General features: G+C 33.7%; 1 protein-coding gene and 1 long non-coding RNA gene across 2 annotated transcripts; both read right to left on the reverse strand.

Annotated features, from left to right (window-relative positions):
- Window positions 1–1,016: 1,016 nt before the first annotated feature.
- On the reverse strand, window positions 1,017–6,787 carry LOC132721958 (uncharacterized). Its single transcript, XR_009624547.1, has 3 exons — window positions 6,621–6,787; window positions 6,046–6,146; window positions 1,017–1,242 (listed from the first exon to the last, which is right to left on the reverse strand). It is a non-coding gene; the product is annotated as an uncharacterized LOC132721958 (long non-coding RNA).
- Window positions 6,788–7,303: 516 nt separating this feature from the next.
- LOC132721965 (uncharacterized) lies at window positions 7,304–16,453 on the reverse strand. The gene is made up of 5 exons (XM_060706353.1): window positions 16,317–16,453; window positions 12,768–13,067; window positions 8,833–8,956; window positions 8,103–8,281; window positions 7,304–7,458 (listed from the first exon to the last, which is right to left on the reverse strand). Exons 1-5 carry the CDS (start codon window positions 16,441–16,443, stop codon window positions 7,304–7,306), a joined length of 885 nt encoding a protein of 294 aa, XP_060562336.1. The 5' UTR covers window positions 16,444–16,453.
- Window positions 16,454–20,968: the final 4,515 nt, after the last annotated feature.

Genomic DNA, 20,968 nt, shown 5'->3' on the forward strand with positions numbered 1-20,968 from the left:
AACAACCTACAAAAGCAAAGTAAATGTAGTTAAAATGATTCTGTCACAAGCAACCAAGCTTATGTATAGCTTATGCAATATTTATTTTATAATAAAATTTAAAGATATACTATGCTCAAATTTCATACAATGTATTTGAAAATATTTATAATTGCTACACAGTCTCTTTGAAATATAAAATAACTATGTTTTAGCTTCACCCAAAGTAGATACATGTATGTTCTGTTTAAAATTCTACACACTATAGATGGTCACAATATGAATATATAGTATCATTAAAAAAACTGGCAGTTTTTTAAGAAAAGACCAATTTTACTTGACCTGTAATAAGGAACGCAGCTTACAGTACATAATTTATTCATTCTTTTATTCATTTGGAATATTCGATAAGAATTACATAGCTTTAAATAAATTTCTGTGATAAAAATATTTGACGCAAGGATGAGGATAGTATATCTTAAATATAAGAACAACTTATCAAATCAATCAAAATGTCTGGAAAATAATGACATAAAGCACATTTAAAAGCAAAGATTTAAATACAAAAAACAAGATATTGCAAGGTTTGAAAGACTCACATTCTGAGTAGAGAAAAGAACTAATATAGATGTGTGAATAAGTGTTTTCGTTGTTGTTGTTGTTGTTTGTTGTTGTTGTTTTCGTTGTTGTTGTTTTTTAAGGTTAAAGATCAGACGTAAACTAAGGTAGACCTGCCATAGGCACTATTTAGAAAAAAATATATGTCTTTGAAAACATCTAGATATGAGGTTTTAAAAGTAGAAGAAAAAGAAAATAAATAGACTAAAAATGGAACAATACTGCAAAATGAGGAACTACTTTTTATCGAGGTTTTATCCGGAAGTGCATGCTGTTCAGCAAAGGTTTTTACTCTATCAAATGTGGAAAGGCCGCTATAAATCTGTATACATTGCAAGCAATGCATACACAAATTGTAAGTGAATGTTATGATGATGAATCGAATAAAAAGAAACTCGATTATGCAAGTGGTTTACCTGAGGAAGAAGACGGTATCGATAAACTTGACCAGCGTTCAGAAGTTCCGTTTACATTTCTTGCAGAAATGGTAAAGTTAAAGCTGTCATTGCAGGGCGCGTTGTCAAGGCAACCGTACGTTTGATCATGGTCAAATTTAGATTGATATTGTCGTCTGCTACCATTGACAGCGTTTGTTTTGAATGGTAGACTTTCTATTTTCCCGTTCTTTTCTACTTCTACAAGAGGCTGCAACAAACACAATAAGCTTTATTTTCGATTTGATGGAACCTGTTTAAGGATGGTAGTGTTACGGCTGTTTACTACAACGTAGTCAATAGCAACCTTTCGGTTTTTGTATTTTCTGATCGCAGATCAGAAAATTCAATGCTGACATTCAATCTCTGAAACAGAATTTTCACGACAAACCTAACAAGAAGTAGTTCTCAAAACAGCTTAAAACTGAAAGAAATATTTTTATTTTGTTACAAGTATCAAACAAATTTAAAAGTAGCGTTGGCTTATAGAATTGTCAATTCACCAATTACGCGGATGAATATGAAAATGCTATTTTTAGCGATGTCGATTACCGAATACCTCAGAGCGTATTACACTGTCGAGTAGTGGAATATATACATGTCGGACTGTTTTGGGGAATAGATTTACATCAATTTTAGACAACGGGTATCGTGAAGAAAATACCTCGAAATTGATAAGGATTTCCATGGAGCTAAATATAAGATTTATATATCTGTGGGAATGGATATTCTAAAATTAGAATTATTTGATTTTATTCAGGCTGTTTTCGTTAAACATTTTCGTGGTGCAAGGGTAACGCGCTCGTTTAGGGTGTGAGAGGTCTTGGGTTCAAATCCCAGTCGAGGCAACTTTTTTTTATTAAGGAAGTAGCCACGATATGCAAGGATAAAAGGATAAAGTGTGGCTGTCAAAAACAATGAACATAAATGAATTTTGATGCAATTCTAGTCATGCATTGTTCCGTATGTATCAAACTCAAACTGTTAAAGTAAAAAATTCAAACGCAGTCGCTGCGTCTCGGTGCCATGCAAGGTGAATTATAGTATATAAAAATAAATTAATAAAGGAAAATGCATACAGATATACAGTATGAGATCAGAAAATACCACAGAGCTTGCAGCCATTTCATTTAAAAATGTAACAGATCAAACATTATTTGCATCATTTCCAATCTGTAATTTCCATCTCTTTTAGAAAGAAACTTGACAGTTCATACAATGATTGATTGTATGTATAAACAAACATTGATGATCATTTAAACAGCTACTCGATAGGTCACACAATGATTATATGTATAAACAACACCGATGGTCTTTTAAAAGCTACTCGATAGGTGACACAATGATTTAATGTACATGTATAAACAATATTGGTGGTCGTTTAAAAAAGCTACTAGACAAGTGACACAATGATTACTAGTATACAGTAAACTCCGCTTATAACGAACTCACTGGGAAATTCAAAATCTGTTCCTTATATCCGAGGCTCCTTGTAAGCATATAGCGAATTAGTTCCTTGTATCAGGAGTTTTTATAGCAAACAGGTTTACTTATAACGAACTGATTGTTTACCATTGTCCGCCATTTTGAAGAGCATTTGATTAAGAAATATTAGTCATTGATTTCTGTTTTAGACACAGAACCGAGAGCGTACTTTTTGGAATTTAAATAATTGCTATTTCTGTTTTAGTTTTACTCCCTAAACAACATACAATTTGATTGTCAAAGATACTCGACATGTGACAAAAAAGTATTGATGAGTAGCTTCCACCAAATTACAATTTACTCGACAGGTGAAAAAGATAGTATGAATAAACAAAATTGACAGGTTTTTAAAAAACTACTTGACAGATTGCAAAAAGGAAAGAAAAGAAATATAAACAATATCAAGTTACAATATCATCAGCGTCGGTAGCCACGGCTGAAATAAGATAATATTCTACACCATAGGACGATAACCAGTCCTGTATTTACAGAAAAAAACAAGAGAACTTTAGTAATTTTTTATACGTAATAAGAAACAAGATCTTCGTCGTCGTTGTCATCATTTTAGTTTATTGTTTATATAGCACATTCTTCATACAGGATGAAGAAATCGGTCAAAGGGATTAACTTTAATCACGTAACGATTCACTTGTTTGTGAAAACATTATTTTTTCTTTTTGAAAATAAGTGATAGGTCATTTGGCCGCGGCTGCATAAGACAGTCCTGGTTTGGAATACTGCGTAGGGATCTGGATTGTTGTTTGAGGCATAGAACTGTATGGCTTTTTAGATGTAGTTGAGTATCCTTGGCTTTTGCTCAAATCCTGAGCATGTGTTTTATCCTTTTCCGGCCACGGAAGATTTAACCAACAGCGGTTGTTTAATTGCAATTGCGTAGCAAATCCCTGTGATGCATATTTCACGTCAATGTTTCCTTCAAAAGACCACGCTTTTTCAACAGTTGACTTGTCTTTTACACGACAGGATGCCAACATGTCTGCGTTCATTTTCGTCAAATCTTCGTTGACATAAATCTTATGTTCTTTCAGGTGTTTTGACCTGTTGAAAAGTTCGACTTTTGTTTGGCGTCTTACAAATTTAACTATAATTGGCCTATGCTTGCCGACTTTGTATTTTCCAAGTCTGTGGCTGATGTCAATATCTGCTTTCTGCAGAACAAGATCTGATTTGCTTTTTATTGTGTCTAATAATTTTTGCAATCGTCCGTAATGCCAAAGATTCGAACACTATTTCTGCGACTGTATTGTTCGGACTCGTTTTCAAATTTTTCACAGCAAAATTCATCTTTTTTAATTCTTTCGTATAGTGACTGATCTTTTTCTTTGAGTTCATTTATAATTAAATCTTTTGTTCTAGTTTTTCAATTGTCTGAGCTTGTGTATGGACGTCATGTTCGAGAACCTCTACTCTCTTAGTCATTGCACTAAGGAAACTTACTTTCATTTCATTCATTTTATCTTCGATAATTTTCTTTATAAAAGTGGTATCATCTTTTGATAGGAGTGTTGATAATTGAATACTGATGTCTGCCAGCTGCTTTTCAAATTTTGTTTCGTATAAAGTTTCCTTTAAACATGCAGAAGTATTATACACCGAGCTGTCGTCCATAATGCAATTATTTTTGGGCGTGCTATTAGATTGAGGTTTTGGATTACTGTGCTTTACTTTTTAGTTTTAGTCTTTTTACCTTTTTGTTTAAAAACTGGGTAAACAGGTTGATTGTCAATATTGTCACTGGTATCTAATTCACTAGCAGTTGAAGAGCGTTTTCTTGCTTTCATTTGAGCTCATCATGATACATAAATCATTTCAACATAAATCTTCCATAAATATATAAATATCACACTGTTCAACAAAAGCATATTAAAGCCGATAGCGGCTCAGTCATGCGTGACCGCAAATTTTGTCAGGGACGGTAGACCCTCAGGCTATTTTGCGCTCACAAATTGCTCACAAAAAGTCTCTCCACACATTCAATTTCTAAAAGTTCAAGATAACCTCTTTATGCAACATTCAAATTCAAACTTACATATTTTAATAAAATTCCATATCCTTCATGAATGCAACAGTAACTCAATTATACGAATTTAACATTTACATCGCTATAAAAATCGTGAAAGCCTTTAGCCAAAATACAACATTGTTTTGTTTACATTTAACCGGTAGTCACCACCTTTTAACCGAATAGAAAAATATTACCACACATTGATGGACAAAAGATTACTTCACATTGATGGACAAAAGATTACTTCACAATGATGGACAAAAGATAACCTCACATTGATGGACAAAAGATTACTTCACATCGATGGACAAAAGATAACCTCACATCGATGGACAAAAGATTACTTCACATTGATGGACAAAAGATTACTTCACAATGATAGACAAAAGATAACCCCACATCGATGGACAAAAGATTACTTCACATCGATGGACAAAAGATAACCTCACATCGATGGACAAAAGATTACTTCACATCGATGGACAAAAGATAACCTCACATCGATGGACAAAAGATAACCTCACATCGATGGACAAAAGATAACCTCACATTGATGGACAAAAGATAACCTCACATTGATGGACAAAATATTACTTCATATTGATGGACAAAAGATACAGATAGTAGTTTTAACGGTAGAATTTATTTTAACAACACTTATTGTAATAGACTCTCTGGCCTAGTGGATGTTGTTGATGACTGTCACCCAAGAAATCGGAGTTCAAAAACTAGCGTGTGACATGTATTTTTTTGTTTTCTTTTTTTGTCTTTTTAATCATGCATAATGTACTGGTAATAAAACAAACTGAAAAAATAAAATGATTAGATCAACATATTTTTTATTTGAATGAAAATGTAGATATTCTGTGTCTGTGTACAGTGAATTTTAAGCTACAATAACTGCTTGTTGTCCATTGTCAGCATCAATTCTTAACATAGAATATGTTTTAAAAAGGATAGTACTTTCTTGAAGCGATAATAACTTTATCCAATATTTAATCATAATTATTTTCCGTTGAAAATACCCTTCATATGTCTTCACTTTCAAGTCAAAGTATTTTATAGAAGCTAGTAAAAAAAACATTTTCTTTCTTTAGAGATCACATTTTCCCTATTTTTTGCAATGCAACAGAATAATAATTGTTCGTGTATTGCTGAAGCAGTGTTTGATTTATAGCGATGAAGCATGAACATTTTTTTTTAAATTACATGTTTTTGTATCATGGTTCCCAGTAAAGGTTTAACATAGAAGAAAGACTAGTGATGTATACTATTGTTTGTAGAATATTCCATGGCAGAATATATGATTATACAAGCACATGTGCATCCTTTATGAAAATATTTTTGATATTCACGTGACTTACCAAAATATATTCTGAAAAAAAAATGTTTATCTCTTACATAGAAATACATTTCCGTATTTAATGTTTCAAAATAATTTACTATATTATTTACCATACTTAAAATGTTGTCTAATAATTTGGATTGTCGGAATACTGTTACCTTCCAAAATATGCACACACGCCTCTCCTTGTTGTTTCCTTCGCATTCCCTGGGATGCCAGTGGTAACCCCCTTGTATAACTTTTGGACTCGAAGCTGGTTCTTAAAATCACAATTGATTTAAAAGCATTAAAACAGTTATTATGATATACTTTAGCCTCAAAGAATATCAACAGAAACTTGTGTTTCATAGGTATAAGTTTTAGACATAATTACATGCATATAATGATATGTATCGAAGATGTTTGGTAACAGTTTCCAAAGACCTGGCGGAATAGTCACAGAGTGATGAAAATTGCTCATCACTATATAGGACAATTAGAGGACGCCGTGCAGCTAAATAACCCCCTGTATGAATAAGTATACAAAAGGGTATACACTATGTTTAAATTTTTATTACAAAAATCTGAAAAGTCTTTTAAGCCAGAAGCGGCAGAATTTGCCAATCTTTGAATTTGGTACAGTCTATTTTAAAGCTTTGTTAGACTGCACGACGGATCTACAGACTAATCTGGTACTATATGTTAGTGGCAATGGAATCCAACAGACTAAGGGATAAGATGAAAACATATTTACTATCAGTATACGTAAACGCGACAACCGATTTCGGATCACTATTGTAACCGGATTGGTTCCCTATTGGAAGTGTGCTGACAGTGACAGTGTAGCTCGTGTAGGGGTGAAGGCCACATAGTCTTCTCGTTTGTGTCTGCTGCTCGGTAATAGACGTGGTGTTAAAATGAAACTCCTATAATGTAAGTTTAAAGCTTGGCACATATTCAGAATAATTTCAAACATGTATATACATGTTTTAGAAAGTCTTCACTATTTCAGCCGATTTGATACCGGATAACCTGTATTTCAACCGAAATGAAACCGGATTACCGATATTTCATCCGAAGTTAAACCGGATTTCCGGTATTTCAACCGAGATGAAAACCGGATTACCGTTATTTCAACCGAGGTGATACCGGATTACCGTTATTTCAACCGAGGTGAGCACGGAGTATCGGTATTTCAACCTAGGTGAAACCGGACTTCTGCAAGTTCTGGTATTTCTACCTTATTGATACCGGATAATGAAAATATATCTAAATAGATTTCAGAATTGCAAACTTTCTCAAGTTTTTATCTGTTTGTAGTTTTGAAAATGAATCCACATGTATTGTCAGTGAAAAAGAACTAAATTGAAAATTTAATTATATTCAATATGGATCTGTATTCACATGAACACCATGGGAGGTAACTAGAATCATATTTTAAGACTTGTAACTTACCCAGTCATCTTTCCATCGGCCGGATACTTTGACAGTATGTCTTTTCGGATATGTCTTGTCAGCTGATTGCCATTTTATCTCAATACATGTGCTACTTTTGACATTACTTGAAAATTCCACAACAGGGTTCGGCTTGACTAATAATATAAAATTGTTTTGTTAAAGTTTGATACATTGTTAGTGACGCATCGTCTAAGCAATTACATGTATCAAAATTTCACATAACCATGTAAGACAATGCTTTGTCTAGAGGTTTATTTGTAAACTTTTTGACAAACATTTTTTTCTGTAAATGCAAAGCTTCCAGATAAATAAAATAGAGCCGCATTCCTTGATTGTTGCTTCGTCTTTTATATCTTTATATTCATATTAATTTTCATTCACTATAACTTAGTTAGAAAATAGGATTTGAAAATACCACGTGTTACTAATAACTCGTCATTAACATGTTGGTTTGCATGGTTGTGTTTTAAATCGCGCCAAAACTGCATCTGATGGAAGCCTCGTTCACGTGTAAATTATTTTATGCACAATCATTCACCTGAGTAAAACCACCGACGTTCATTTAGCTAGCTGGATAGGTTTTCCAAAGTCCCTTGTGGGAGTCAAACCAACAGCGGAGAGGGGCAAGCGATTTCAAGTCAAGAACGAACTTTTACTTCTATGCCACGGACGTCCCTCGTTTACAAATTCGATCATTTAATCATTTATCAGACGAAAACAAACTTACAAGATTCGTAACATTGTTTGTTATCTAAAAACAAGCTTTTTTCGAATTTACCTATTTTGGAAGTATCTGTTAAAAAATGCGACTCTGCGCTTTTTCCACATGTTTGTTCCAAACTAACTTTCATTTGAATCTCTCTAAACGTGAAGTCAGGTTCAGTGTTTTCCCAAAAGCAAATGCCGTTTTCTATGTCAAGATATGGACAGTGCATCCAAGGTGAATCACCGCTTTTCCTGGGAACAGATTAATCATCAAGATGGGTAAGCACCACCATTAACACCATTTACAATACAATACAATAAAACACAATACAATACAATGAAATGCAATGCAATACAATACAGTACAATATACAACACAAAACAAAACAACACAATACAATACAACACGACACGACACGATACGACACGACACAATACAATACAGTACAACACAAAACAAAACAGCATATTTGTTTTACACATAATACAATGTTTCTAGCATATTATGTATAGGCAGTTAACATACATAAAAGAAGTTCAACATTGGAATTAATATCTTTTTATGTTTCACTAAATACGCAGTAAAATTGTGCAATCCAAATTTAGTTTGGCCATAAAATATACTATTGTTTATTCCACACAAACCCTCACATAAGTAATACGTGTAATACAAAATATTCTCTTCTTTCAATATGAGATCAAAAAATAAATCACTGACTCATATATTGAATATTGAAACTTCTGTCACTGATAAATTAGAAAAAAAGAGAGAGAAAAAACAAAACAAAATACAAATACTTTACCATAGAAGTGTCACTTCCGGTTCTTTAAATCTTTCATAAATTTTCCCATAACTCCACGAACAGTTCAGTGATCTGTCATAGTTTTCGACCAGGCAACTAAAGTTTTGAACTTCAATTGGTAAAGCTGAAAAACGTAAACGATTTTCATTATATTACTTATCTGTATATATTCGGCAACATAACGCTCGTTCCTTCTGTTGTATTACGTGTCAACATTATCAATGTACGACTCCGCAGAAAGAAAGAAGATCTGCTGCTTAACACGACCCCGCAGAAACAAATCTGTTCCGCAGAAAAAAAAAATCCGTTTTGTGAGAAAGCAAGTGTAAGCTAAGTTAAAATGTGATAAAAGGTCTATTGGAGTAGGGCTTCTTTTGTGAATTCTAGGCAATCTTTGTTTCACTGAGACTTTATGGTAAATGGAATTTATTTAATTCAAGTGTAAATCACATCAAGGCAAACAATATAAATATATCTCAGATCTTTGATGTTTTACAATGTATTCATTAACTCTTTAATTAATTTTAAACATTAACGCTTTGACTTCAAATTTGCAGCGCGGTGAGATACGATATATTGAGGTTCACTATGGTTTGATACAGTCCGGGAGGTCTTAAAGGGTGAATAAAAAAGTTTTAACTAGGCCAAAGATCTTCCCTTGTTCCAGCAACAACGATGAAGGTAGGTTTTTTAGTGATATCATAAGATTTAAAGTCCCACGCTCTACACCAGGACTGCTTTCATAGAATCTTAAGACCAAAACTGAGACAAATTTGCGTTTCAAAGAAAATCACCCATCTTATGACTTCTATGCCATCATTCTTTTTATTTCCGAATAGCAATGGTCATATAATCATTGTAATAAAAGGGTATTTCATTGTATTATTTTACGTTTCTCATGAGAATGAATTTATTTATAGTTTACAGTATTTGACTGAAGATAAAAATATCTATTGAAACGTCTGAAGATAGGTCTAAAGTTGGTTCTGTCCTGTGACTTAGGATACACTTAGGACTTTCTATAAAACGCAGCCCTGGTATGTAAAAGAACCAAGATCGCCGTTTAAAAATGGCGCATTTTATGTATCCATTCACAATCCTGAAAAAACAACTACCTCTTGCAGATGTGAGACACCGAAATGCGACAGCTATAAATTAATTGATAATTGATTGAAAGCAGTTCCTTAAAGCTTAACGTTTGATTGTGGGCTTTCTGGCTGACGTAATTAATGACGTAATTAATGCATAACCGCAGCAACCCAAGAAGTAACAATGTTGGTTGTCGGCCCGTAGTTGATGTCCTTCAGGAGTTTTTTTAACCATGGACACATACGTTCTGCAAGGCGCTACGACATCAACGTTAGGTCTAATTTAGGCTTGACAGAATCTGTTTGAATACGTTGCATGCTTTGTAGCAATATTCCTTTCATTATTCGAGAAAAAATACTGAACTTTTTAAGGAAGTAACCGCTGCGAGGAGTTTGACTTTGCAAAACGCGGTCGAATCCTGTGCGCATTAGAAGATCCACTTCTTTACTAGAACTACCGTTCTACCGTTCAGGGCTACATTTTTAAAAGGTGCACGTGATAAAACTTAATACTGCCTAACAAATCTTGATTATGGAGGCAAAGTGGTCAAATTCCACGTTGCCAAACAAGGCTTCTGTGTCTGTCGGGGACATAACGTAAACATAATATAAACAATATAATAAGTGAAAAATACCGGTGTGTGAGGAATTGTTAACTGTGAAATATTAATCATAACTTTACATTATGAATAATCTATAGTAAGTTTCAGTCTTAAGAGACTAAAGGCAAAGTGGAAGATGCTTTTTTTTATAAATTGAGCCGTGCCATGACAAAACCAACATAATGGGTTTGCGACCAGCATGGATCCAGACCAGCCTGCGCATCCGCTCAGTATGATCAGGATCCATGCTGTTCGCTATCAGTTTCTCTACTTGTAATAGAGTTGGTTAGCGAACAGCATGGATCCTGATCAGACTGCGCGGATGCGCAGGCTGGTCTGGATCCATGCTGGTCGCAAACGCACTATGTTGGTTTTGTCGTTACGCGGCTCAATTTATATCTATTCAGTCGACTTAAACTATTGGGTTTAATACGTGAAATGTTCTTTTTTCTAAATGCTACAGAATGTATTTAATTTATGTAGGAAACTATCAACTTAAGAATATAATTATTCTCAAATCATTTCCTGGAACCAGCTAGTATTAAGCAATGAGTCTCAAGGAAACCACGACTTGCCCCATAACGGGTCTTGAACCACAGCCAGCAATCGTCAAGTGATTGTGTAAATATGATAACTGAAACACTAGCTGCACATTTACCCTGCTGGAACCGAAATAAATTATCTGGTGCAGAGCCAAGTCAGGCTGCACATCATATCTTGTTCTGTACTGGTGACTGGCCAATTTTATAAATTTCTGCCTTAATATTCCCAGACAAATAATGGACAATTCAAACTTAATGAAGTTTTATTGCACTTGAAGTTTTTCTATGGTACATGTATGTCAAGCCGAGTACGAAAATGCTTAATTTGACAAATATGCCCCCAGGTTAATATCCGCAAACAAAGTGTGAAATATATGGCAAATGAAACGTTTATGAAACGTTCATGTTAAATTACTTAATCATATCTGAAAATGAAATGAAAAGTAGAAAATAATGTAAACTCAAGATTTTGCTATATATTATATAAGATCTCTCCAAATTTGCTAAAATAAACTTAAAAGGACGAAAACTTATATCCAAATTGGTTTGCGTAATTACAATTGTATATAAACTATTTTTTACTGTTTTCATAGCAAAATGGCCTTCTTATTACTAACAATAAGAAATGGCATTTATTTTTGCTGTCCACCCTTTGAAAAAGGAGGTGGACACATGTTTGTTCCCTTTTCGAATGAAAAGGGGATTCTTGTGATGCGTGTATGTGGTCGCACGGTCACTTTCCTTCCAATATGACCTCGATGCGTGTATGTGGTCGCACGATCGAAAATCTATTAAATAATGCAAAATTTTAATATTCTTAAAAACCACTAACTCTTGTCCAACTATATGTATATTATATACAGCCCTACATAACTTTTTCAAACTTCTAATAAGGAGTTACTTTCGTCTGTTTTAGCATTAAGTACTCCTAAGTGGTACTCTATTTTTAATACTTAAACTATAACTAAAGGCCTACTTATGTTTTCCTTAAAATAAGGAGTTGAACCTAATTCTGTCTATGTATCGTTTAACTGTAGTTGTCATGGGTAAGTTATTTCCCCTGGACCTCATAATTAGAATTTTTAAAAGACTAATCTATAAAGTCGTAATTAGGATTTTATATCACCTGCTAAGATGTGTCAAAGTACATACTATAAATTCATTTCTGCCAATTTGTCTTTTTTTAATATAATAATTAGGAATTTGCAATTCTTTTCTCCAATTACCAGTTTATTTTTGATAATTAGACGTTTAAGCGGCCTAATTAAAAGATCCTATTAGGTTTATTCTCAAAGGGAAATTAGTCAAAAGATATTTAATGCTCCAAATTAGGCCTTTTAAACTCTTGATGTGTATAGTTGGCTCAAAATGCTTCTTCGTGATTCTACAGGAGAAATTTGTATTAAGCTTCTCAGCAGTGCATTTTTTAACCATTGCTAATCTCCTCTTATTCCTTACACCTTATGATAATGTTTGGCACATGTCTTATATGAGTAAACGTGAAATTAAACTATAAAAAACACACACAAAAAAGACAAAAACAAAACAAGAAAACCTCACGTTACGATATTACTGATTGACTGAAAGTTTACAGGGGTACAAGATGATCTAAAACTCACCCCCCCCCCTCCAACCCCACCCCATCCTCCCAAAATATAATCAATTAATAAAAAGAAAATAAATGTTTCTGCTAAATCACTCACGGTACACATTCAAAATAGAGCTAGCTTCTGTGAGCATGTCACAAATTTCGTCGGTGTTGTCAAGAATACAGCAAACTGCCACGTGATCATGTTTACCGGAAACGTTGAACAGCGTTATTTCAGCCGTACCGTAATCTACTAGATGCGTACTGGTACTGGCAACTAAAGATTCCGAAGATAACACTGGTTTTATTTGATTTTTAGCGTTAGTTGTAGTCTCTAAAGAACATGTAAATGTGATATTGTCCCCGGTACACACGGCTGGATCAGTCGGAAGTATGTTTATTCTTTGTGCTGACGCTGAAATATATAGAGGATATTGAATTAATGTAGGGTCAATACTGAATTTATTGAACGGAATAATTAAAAATATAATGCGAGCGTCCACGAATAATTATGAGGTTATTATTGTTGAGTACAATACTGAATTCTATTGGAAGAGTACACATCTATTAAAATTATATTGGACGGGGCGCTAAGCATATAGGTTATGCAGCGGTGTACGAGTCCAATAGAATCAGTTTTTTTCATAACCATGTTTAATGACCTCGATCTTTACTTCACACAACCATTTTTTGGACACAAAGACATGTGCTTCAATTACAATAAGGATTTGATATGGATTTTGGACACTCAAAAATAAAAACGAGGCTAGATGTGGTGTGACATAGATTTGACATGAGCCTTTTGGACTCTGGAAATGAAAGCGAGGCTAAATTACTAAGATTGGATCTAATAATGATTTCTGTTGGAACATCACGTGGTACAAATGCTGAAAATACGTTGGTTATATTTCATAAGGTGTAAAATAATATAATATTATTCTATTTATCACATACATGTAAATTAAAAAGAACCCTTTTCAGTTAATTTTTTTTCTATTGACATTTTGGGCACTTTTGTTTAGCTCAAAGGACGTCATTGTCTTCAGCATACCCGTATTAGGTTAAAACACTCAAGATATTACTTGTACTAGAAAATGCCTCTAGCATTCATATTTTCTAAAAAATAATTTCTGTCTCTACCGCCTCCGTGGTCGAGGGGTTAGAGTCCAGTTACCTCTCTGGTGTGGGTTTGATCCCCGGGAGATGCTTTGGTAGTTTAGCACGGAGGAAGGTAGTCTAGTACTGGTGTAACTCTCCAGGAACGATGGTTAAGAAACTACCCGCCTATATGACTGAAATACTGTTGGGAAAAGGCGTAAAATGAAACAAACAAACTAACATTCCTGTCTATCATCTTGAGCATAATTATATAGTTTCCGTTTGAAATGAGGGCATTTCGTTATGTCAGACCGACCCACTACTGACCCACTGTTGGCACTCATTATTTCATGCTTTCCAGTGTTTTATTGTAATATATCAGATGATTATATTCTGATAAACCACTAGTGAAATTTATAAAATATAATTTTCACTGTAGCCGGACTATATCTGAATGCGAATGAAAAGAAAATTAAACTAAATGGAAAAACAGACAGAAATAAATGCCGTCATACGTAAATTTTGCTTCTTTAGGAAAAGAAAGTTGATGTCACCATTCATCATGTTAAAAATGTAACAAAATTAGAGAAATTTAACAGAACTATATTTCAAAATTGATGATGTGACGTCATGATGTGATGACGTCACAAAGGAGAATGCGCGACGTTACGCGGCAAAATCAGTAAAAAATACTTAAAATCACTTAAAAAGCATGAAATAAAGAGAAAATTTATTTGTTTTACATATAAGATTGAAATATTTTTCATTCGTGAACACCAGCTATTATATTTTCACTCGTGGCTACGCCACTCGTGAAAATATTGCATCTGGTGTTCACTCAGTGAAATTATATTTCAATCTTAAATGCAAAACAAACAAATATCCTCTATATAAAAGAGTGGCTGCTTACATAAAAACAATCAAAACTGTATTTTTGTTTATTATTTCAGCCGCAAAATTTTTTAAATAAATTTTCACTTTTTAACATTTATGCGAACTGTTGCGTTTTAAATTAACAATTTGAGGTGACAAGCGTCTTTCCCCTTTGTCAAACTTTAGCCTTGATATTACATTTGCAGAAAACTTAAAATTAGATCATTATTTTTTATCAATTTATGTTTATGCATCGTTATGAAAATGTATATCATACCTCATTTACCCTCGTTATGATTTTTAGAATCCGAAATTCATATTAAAACTATTGTACTCAAAGCAACAAACCCCTGTCAAAATGTCAAAAAGGGTGGTGTACAATTTGGTGTAATAATGCATTGTTGAGTTGAGTACAATACTGATCCTATTGGACTCGTACACAGCTTCAAAGCCTATATCAGACTCGCGTTACACCCAATCTACATTTTTTGTGTAATTAAAATCAACTCCTAACTAACGCTACGCATTAGGGGAGAAATAACTTGAGTATATCTGAACTTTGGACAGATTGGCGTTGCACCTCGTCCAATAAAGGTTTGATCGCTGTGCTGTCGTCCAATAGAATTCCGTCTTGTACTCAATAATGTATAAAAACTTTATATTATTAGCCGATTCATGGAAGGGTCATACATGTCAACAATCCAATACACGATATAATGGACATACAAATAATTCCCATATTGTATGCAGAAAATGAGCTTTGGTAAAAATGCCAATAACTGATTTCAAAATAAACGACATTTTACCCTTTAAATACTGGGTCTCATTTTAAATAAACGACAGATAAAAATTATCGGTTTTGAAACACTTAACCTTTAACATACATAACAATGTAATGTCTGTGTAAATACTTAATATGAGATATAAATGCGACAATTGTTGCCAATTGGTTTTACATTTCGTTACAAACCAAAATTGTTCTTACATTGTATGTTTGTTTACCAACCAACTTGTTTTTTTTAACATCTTACGCTTGTTTACAAACCAAAATTGCTTTAACATTTTATGTTGTTTACTGTATTCACATTTTTTGTTTAGTGTATTCACATTTTATGTATGTTAACAAACCATTTTTTTACATTTTATGTTTGTTTACAAACTAAAATTGCTTTTACATGTTACGTTTGTTTAAAAACAAAACAAAAATTTAAGTTTGTTTACAAACCAAATTGATTTTTACATTTTATGTTTGTTTACAAACCTAGAAGAAAAGGGCAATATCGAGAATCATTATAATTATCGTGCAATGAAATACATGTAATATTGAAGACACTCATATATTTTTTAATTTTTCATAAATCGGTCGTGATTAAGAACTATGCAATTTCACACTTACAGATATACAGAAGATATCATATTTTGTTATATGATTTCATGTAAAATCAAATGACGGATAAGGGCAGCCAATTTTAACTCGAGGATCATTAGTTGATTAGTTGGATTTCGATAATGAAATACAAAATATAAGCTATAAAAGATAAGGAGCTTGGTCAGACGGCACGACTTGGCTCTAATCTGGTGCTAAAAGTCAAATCATTTTGGGTTCGAGCAGATGACTGATTAAAAGTCCAAATGTTTTAAATAGTCAGTGCCCCGTTAGATGCATTTATTTATTCATATGCAAAATACTTACCAGTGGTAAAACTGGAAATGCAGTTGCAGACGACAACATAAATGAATAAACACAGCGTTACATGATGTGTTATTTGTATGTTTGTGCCAGCCATGTTGGTATCTGCAAGGGTACAATCATGTGTCATCTATATCCCATGATTTTTGAAAATGCTGAAAAAAAGTTTATGCTAAGACAATAATGGAAAATGTTAATTAGAAAATATTTTATTTACACACTTCACGGATGTTGATAAATGAATGAGATATTTTAATTTGTTTATTTGTATATATTCGTACATGAATATCTAATTTTCAGACTGAGTTAGAAGTATTTTGTTGCAATGTATCGTTTGTATATTTTAGTGAATTTATTAAAGCTACATGCCTCCAGATGAGCTGAAATATTTTTTTTTTTAAATCAAATTTTAGAAACGTGTACTAAGATTTAAGGAAGGGTAATAAGAGTCAAGATTCAAATAATAATGCATATGCTATGTGCGGTTAATGACTGATTTTTTCAGTATTTACAACTATATTTCTACTGCGTTACTAACGCATTAAGAGCTATTTTTTCATATTTTGACCTGTTTTGGTAGTTTACGTACATTACAAGTGTCATTGATAATGTATAAATTACTTCCTTTTGGTTACTTCACAATAATATACTTTTAAATAGATTTTTAAAATTTTCATGAAAATTATCATGAGTCTTGAGGCGTGCTGCTTTAAAAAACCCTTAAAACTGGGTAATTCATACTAATGTTTTGTATTATTAAAACAACCCTTTCTGACGGAGCGTTCTACCTCATATCACCATGGTTACAGCAAAACCAACGCTCTTTGAATGTTCCAAAACAATCACCGAGCATATCAATTTTCACATACTGTTACAACACTTAAATCTCAATTTTAACAAAATTGCAAAAAAGGAATAAAAGCTCTGACAAAAGCCTTGTCAGTACAATAAGACAATTATGCGATAAGCTGTAGCTGTAGCATGTAGATGCTATGCAAAATATAACTTAAAAAATGTGTTATTTACCGTCTTTATATTGGTAAAGTGTTCTATTCCGTCTTTATATCGTCAAAAATCTTACAATAATGATAAATATAACGAAATTCCAAAATAATAAATAAATAAATACCTTCTTAATCTCCACAAGGAAGCGCTTTCGTCCGCACAATACTGCTTAATTCCAAACGAATATCTTAAAAAAATGCAACCCAGTTTGAAAGTAAGTAAGGTTATAAAAATGTTGATCGGGTTATCTTGTATAAGGAGCGGATGTGAACGATGATTATGGTACATTTAACAATTATCAATTTTTCAAGTCTCTACTATCATTGGCAAACATAAATTATCAGTCACCGTCATGATTTTTCGCATAATTTATTTGTTTTGTTCTCGTACAATTTGCAGAATCTCTTGGTGGCGTCAATGTTAATAGCCTCTGCAGTGTTTCCTTGTATTTTTATAGCATATTAAGTGTAACAAAGCGGTATAGTGTAAATCGCTCTTTTTCTTCTTCCGAGCTTGTGCATGTCGTCGAATTTAAGTGTCAAGAAAGATATAATGTTGAAGAAATAATATATCCCCGACAGTGATTTTATTGCTTTATAAAATTACTTTTGTTCGAATGCGAGGAATTAAATCAGGAAGACGTACATCTGAGCGATCAATTAGATGGTGAAACAGTCCATTTCATCGCTAAATTCGCTAACTAGGAAACGTTGTGGTGTCGTTATATGTCGCAACGCCACTAAATGTCACACTTGCCGCTAAATGTCGCACCATTGCCACTAAATGTCGCAACTGCAACGTTAAATGTCGCACGATTTTTCCTTACCGTTAAATGTCGTTACACTACCGTTTATTGTCGCAAAATGTATTTTCACATAAAATTAAGATTGCTTATGGTATTATATTACAATAAATAGATTAAAGTATAGTATAGAAACACGCTCCATGTTAGGTGCATATAATAATCATATGTTAAGTATTTACTTACCATCAACGCTGTGGGTTCGAATCCCGGTGGTGGTGTTGGTAGTTTTCACTCTGGATCACGGCAGGAAGCCACACTTAATTTACCAGAGCACAGTTCAGTCACCTCTTCGTTCCTTGACAGACTGTCAGACAGTTTACTAGTACTAGTAACCTTTACTTTCGCAAGGAACTGAAACTTCTGTACATGAAAGTGCAGAGGTACAGTGCGTATGACCGTAGAAAGGATTTCATGATCAATCACAACGAAAGTGACCAGCGCCGACCGGGAATCGAACACGGGTCGCCCGATTTACAGTCCAATGTTCTACCTATTGAGCTAACTGGACAGCTCAGTTTCGAATCTCGCAAGAGACTTAGTCTTTAATATGAGGAAAATACTCTTTCTAGTATACGGAACGTCGCATGTTTTATTCAGGTTCCCGTTCGTGCCTGAAATAATGCACGGAGAGGCAGCCGAGGTCTTTCTTCACAAGTACAGCTTAAAGGTCACTATATGTTCTTACATTTTTAACATGACTTGTTAGTAAAATCTTGTACAATCATCAGCTCGCCAGGTGAGACCAATAATTGAAATGTCTGCCATTCTCCTTCGATTTTCTAGATGATTTAGAGAAGTTCAAAAGCATAAACTGGTCATGATAATGCCTTTTTATCGGCAGTGAAAGAAAAGAAAGAAAGTGTAAAACTAATCAGCTTTGTTTGCACCCATGAAATTTATAAAACTAATCCAATTGTGACAAAATAATGAAGCTAGAAAGAATATACATATAATACCTATAAAACATGCTTGTAGATGAAAAAAAAATAGTGATCTAAAATTAAATTTTAATTGAACCTTTCTGGGATAATCCTCAAGCTTGAACTCACAACATCTTGGTTGTTAAATGAAAAAAGTATAGAAATGTTTTTTGTCACCAAGGGGTCCTTTGGCATATATAATGGTCGTCAATTTATAATACCGACAAAGATTACTAAAATTTAAATCAATAGTTTAGACATCACAGCAAATCTTTTCCTACCTGAGAGAAAGCTGGCCCCTGGTGCATAAAATACCGGATGACACCTTTAAAGCGGAAAAATGAACGATTTTTTAACGGCTTAATTTCATATTATTGAAATAAAACCAGTTTTTGTACATGAATTTAGATATTGCGACATTTGACGGTGGTGTTGCGACATTTAACGGTCGGGGAAAATCGTGCGACATTTAACGTTACAATTGCGGCATTTAACGGTAGAAAAATTTGCGACATATAGCGGTGGTTGCGACATTTAGCGGCAATGGTGCTATATTTAGCGACAAGTGTCATATTTAGCGGCGATGTGACATATAACGATGCCACAAACGCTGCCAAAACTATTGTTATAATTTACAAACTTTCCATTCCGTTGATACTTTAATCAAATCCACATCGTATTGCATTCTTCGATTTTCTATATTCGATATAAAGTTTACCAAAAATATATTATATGACTATATCACGGTGCATATCCATATCGGTACCCTCTTTGCGAAATCTGCTGAAACGGTACCCTCTCTGAACATGCACAGGTATTCTCTGCTAAAAACAAACCAGCGATGGATACCAATCCAGTAAAATTTCATTGTAATAAGGAAAGGAGGTATGTCACGTAGAAAAGATGTATACCACGGAACACTAGGATGTTTTATTTATGTGCTGATTTGTCATGTGCCCGATTTTCATGTACTGCAACTTAACAATAAGCTACAAAAAATCGACATGTCTTGCTTCGCCCATCACCTCGACATATTTTTCGGGCTATCACAGGTACCCTCTCATTATTTAACACATGGGTACCCTCAAAGCACGACATATGCTTTTATTTTCGTTAATCGTTAAGTATGTAATATTTACATAAAAGTAAAAAGTATTACATACACACTTAACGAATTACGCAAATAAAAGTATATGTCGTGCTTTGAGGGTTCCTATGTGTTCAATAATGAGAGGGTACCTGTGATATAAAAATTCAAATGAAGAGAGGTAGCCCGTGCCGCTGCAAAACCGAAAGTAGGGTGTTTTTTATGAATTTTACATTTATTTTTGACAATATACTGCCATTTGTCCAAAGATGATATGAATATGAACATATTAAATATGTATGATGCATAAATAATCAAGCTATAGGTTCATTTCAGCCCGAAAAAATATGTCGAGGTGATGGGCGAAGCAGGACATGTCGATTTTTTGAAGCTTATTGTGAAGTTGCAGTACATGAAAATCGGGCACATGACAAATCAGCACATAGATAAAACATCCTAGTGTTCCGTGGTATACATCTTTTCTACGTGACATACCTCCTTTACTTATTACAATGAAATTTTACTGGATTGGTATCCATCACTGGTTTGTTTTTAGCAGAGAATGACCTGTGCATGTTCAGAGAGGGTACCGTTTCAGCAGATTTCGCAAAGAGGGTACCGATATGGATATGCACCGTGTATATTGTTTCTTTGTTGACACTAAAAATTTGGCGACATGCGCTAGCTCGTAGTAAGCGACAGAGCACTGTGGATCTATGTTGTTTTCCAGGCCCGAATGTTGGCCTAGAATTCTCAAGATGTGATTGAAATAAAATTGATACTCTATACCAGGGTTGATTCAGATATTCGTAGAATTTTCATGCATAACCTTTATTTC

Source organism: Ruditapes philippinarum, unplaced genomic scaffold (assembly GCF_026571515.1).
Source record: "Ruditapes philippinarum isolate M1 unplaced genomic scaffold, ASM2657151v2 ctg6549_1_1_1_1, whole genome shotgun sequence".
In the NCBI taxonomy this organism is placed as follows: domain Eukaryota; kingdom Metazoa; phylum Mollusca; class Bivalvia; order Venerida; family Veneridae; genus Ruditapes; species Ruditapes philippinarum.

Coding starts and splice junctions, on each gene's coding strand:
- LOC132721965 (XM_060706353.1), bottom strand. CDS start 16,443: ATGACACATGATTGTACCCTTGCAGATACCAACATGGCTGGCACAAAC. Junction 13,068..16,316: donor CATTTCCAGTTTTACCACTG/GTAAGTATTTTG, acceptor TATATATTTCAG/CGTCAGCACAAAGAATAAAC. Junction 7,459..8,102: donor AACAGATACTTCCAAAATAG/GTAAATTCGAAA, acceptor TTATATTATTAG/TCAAGCCGAACCCTGTTGTG.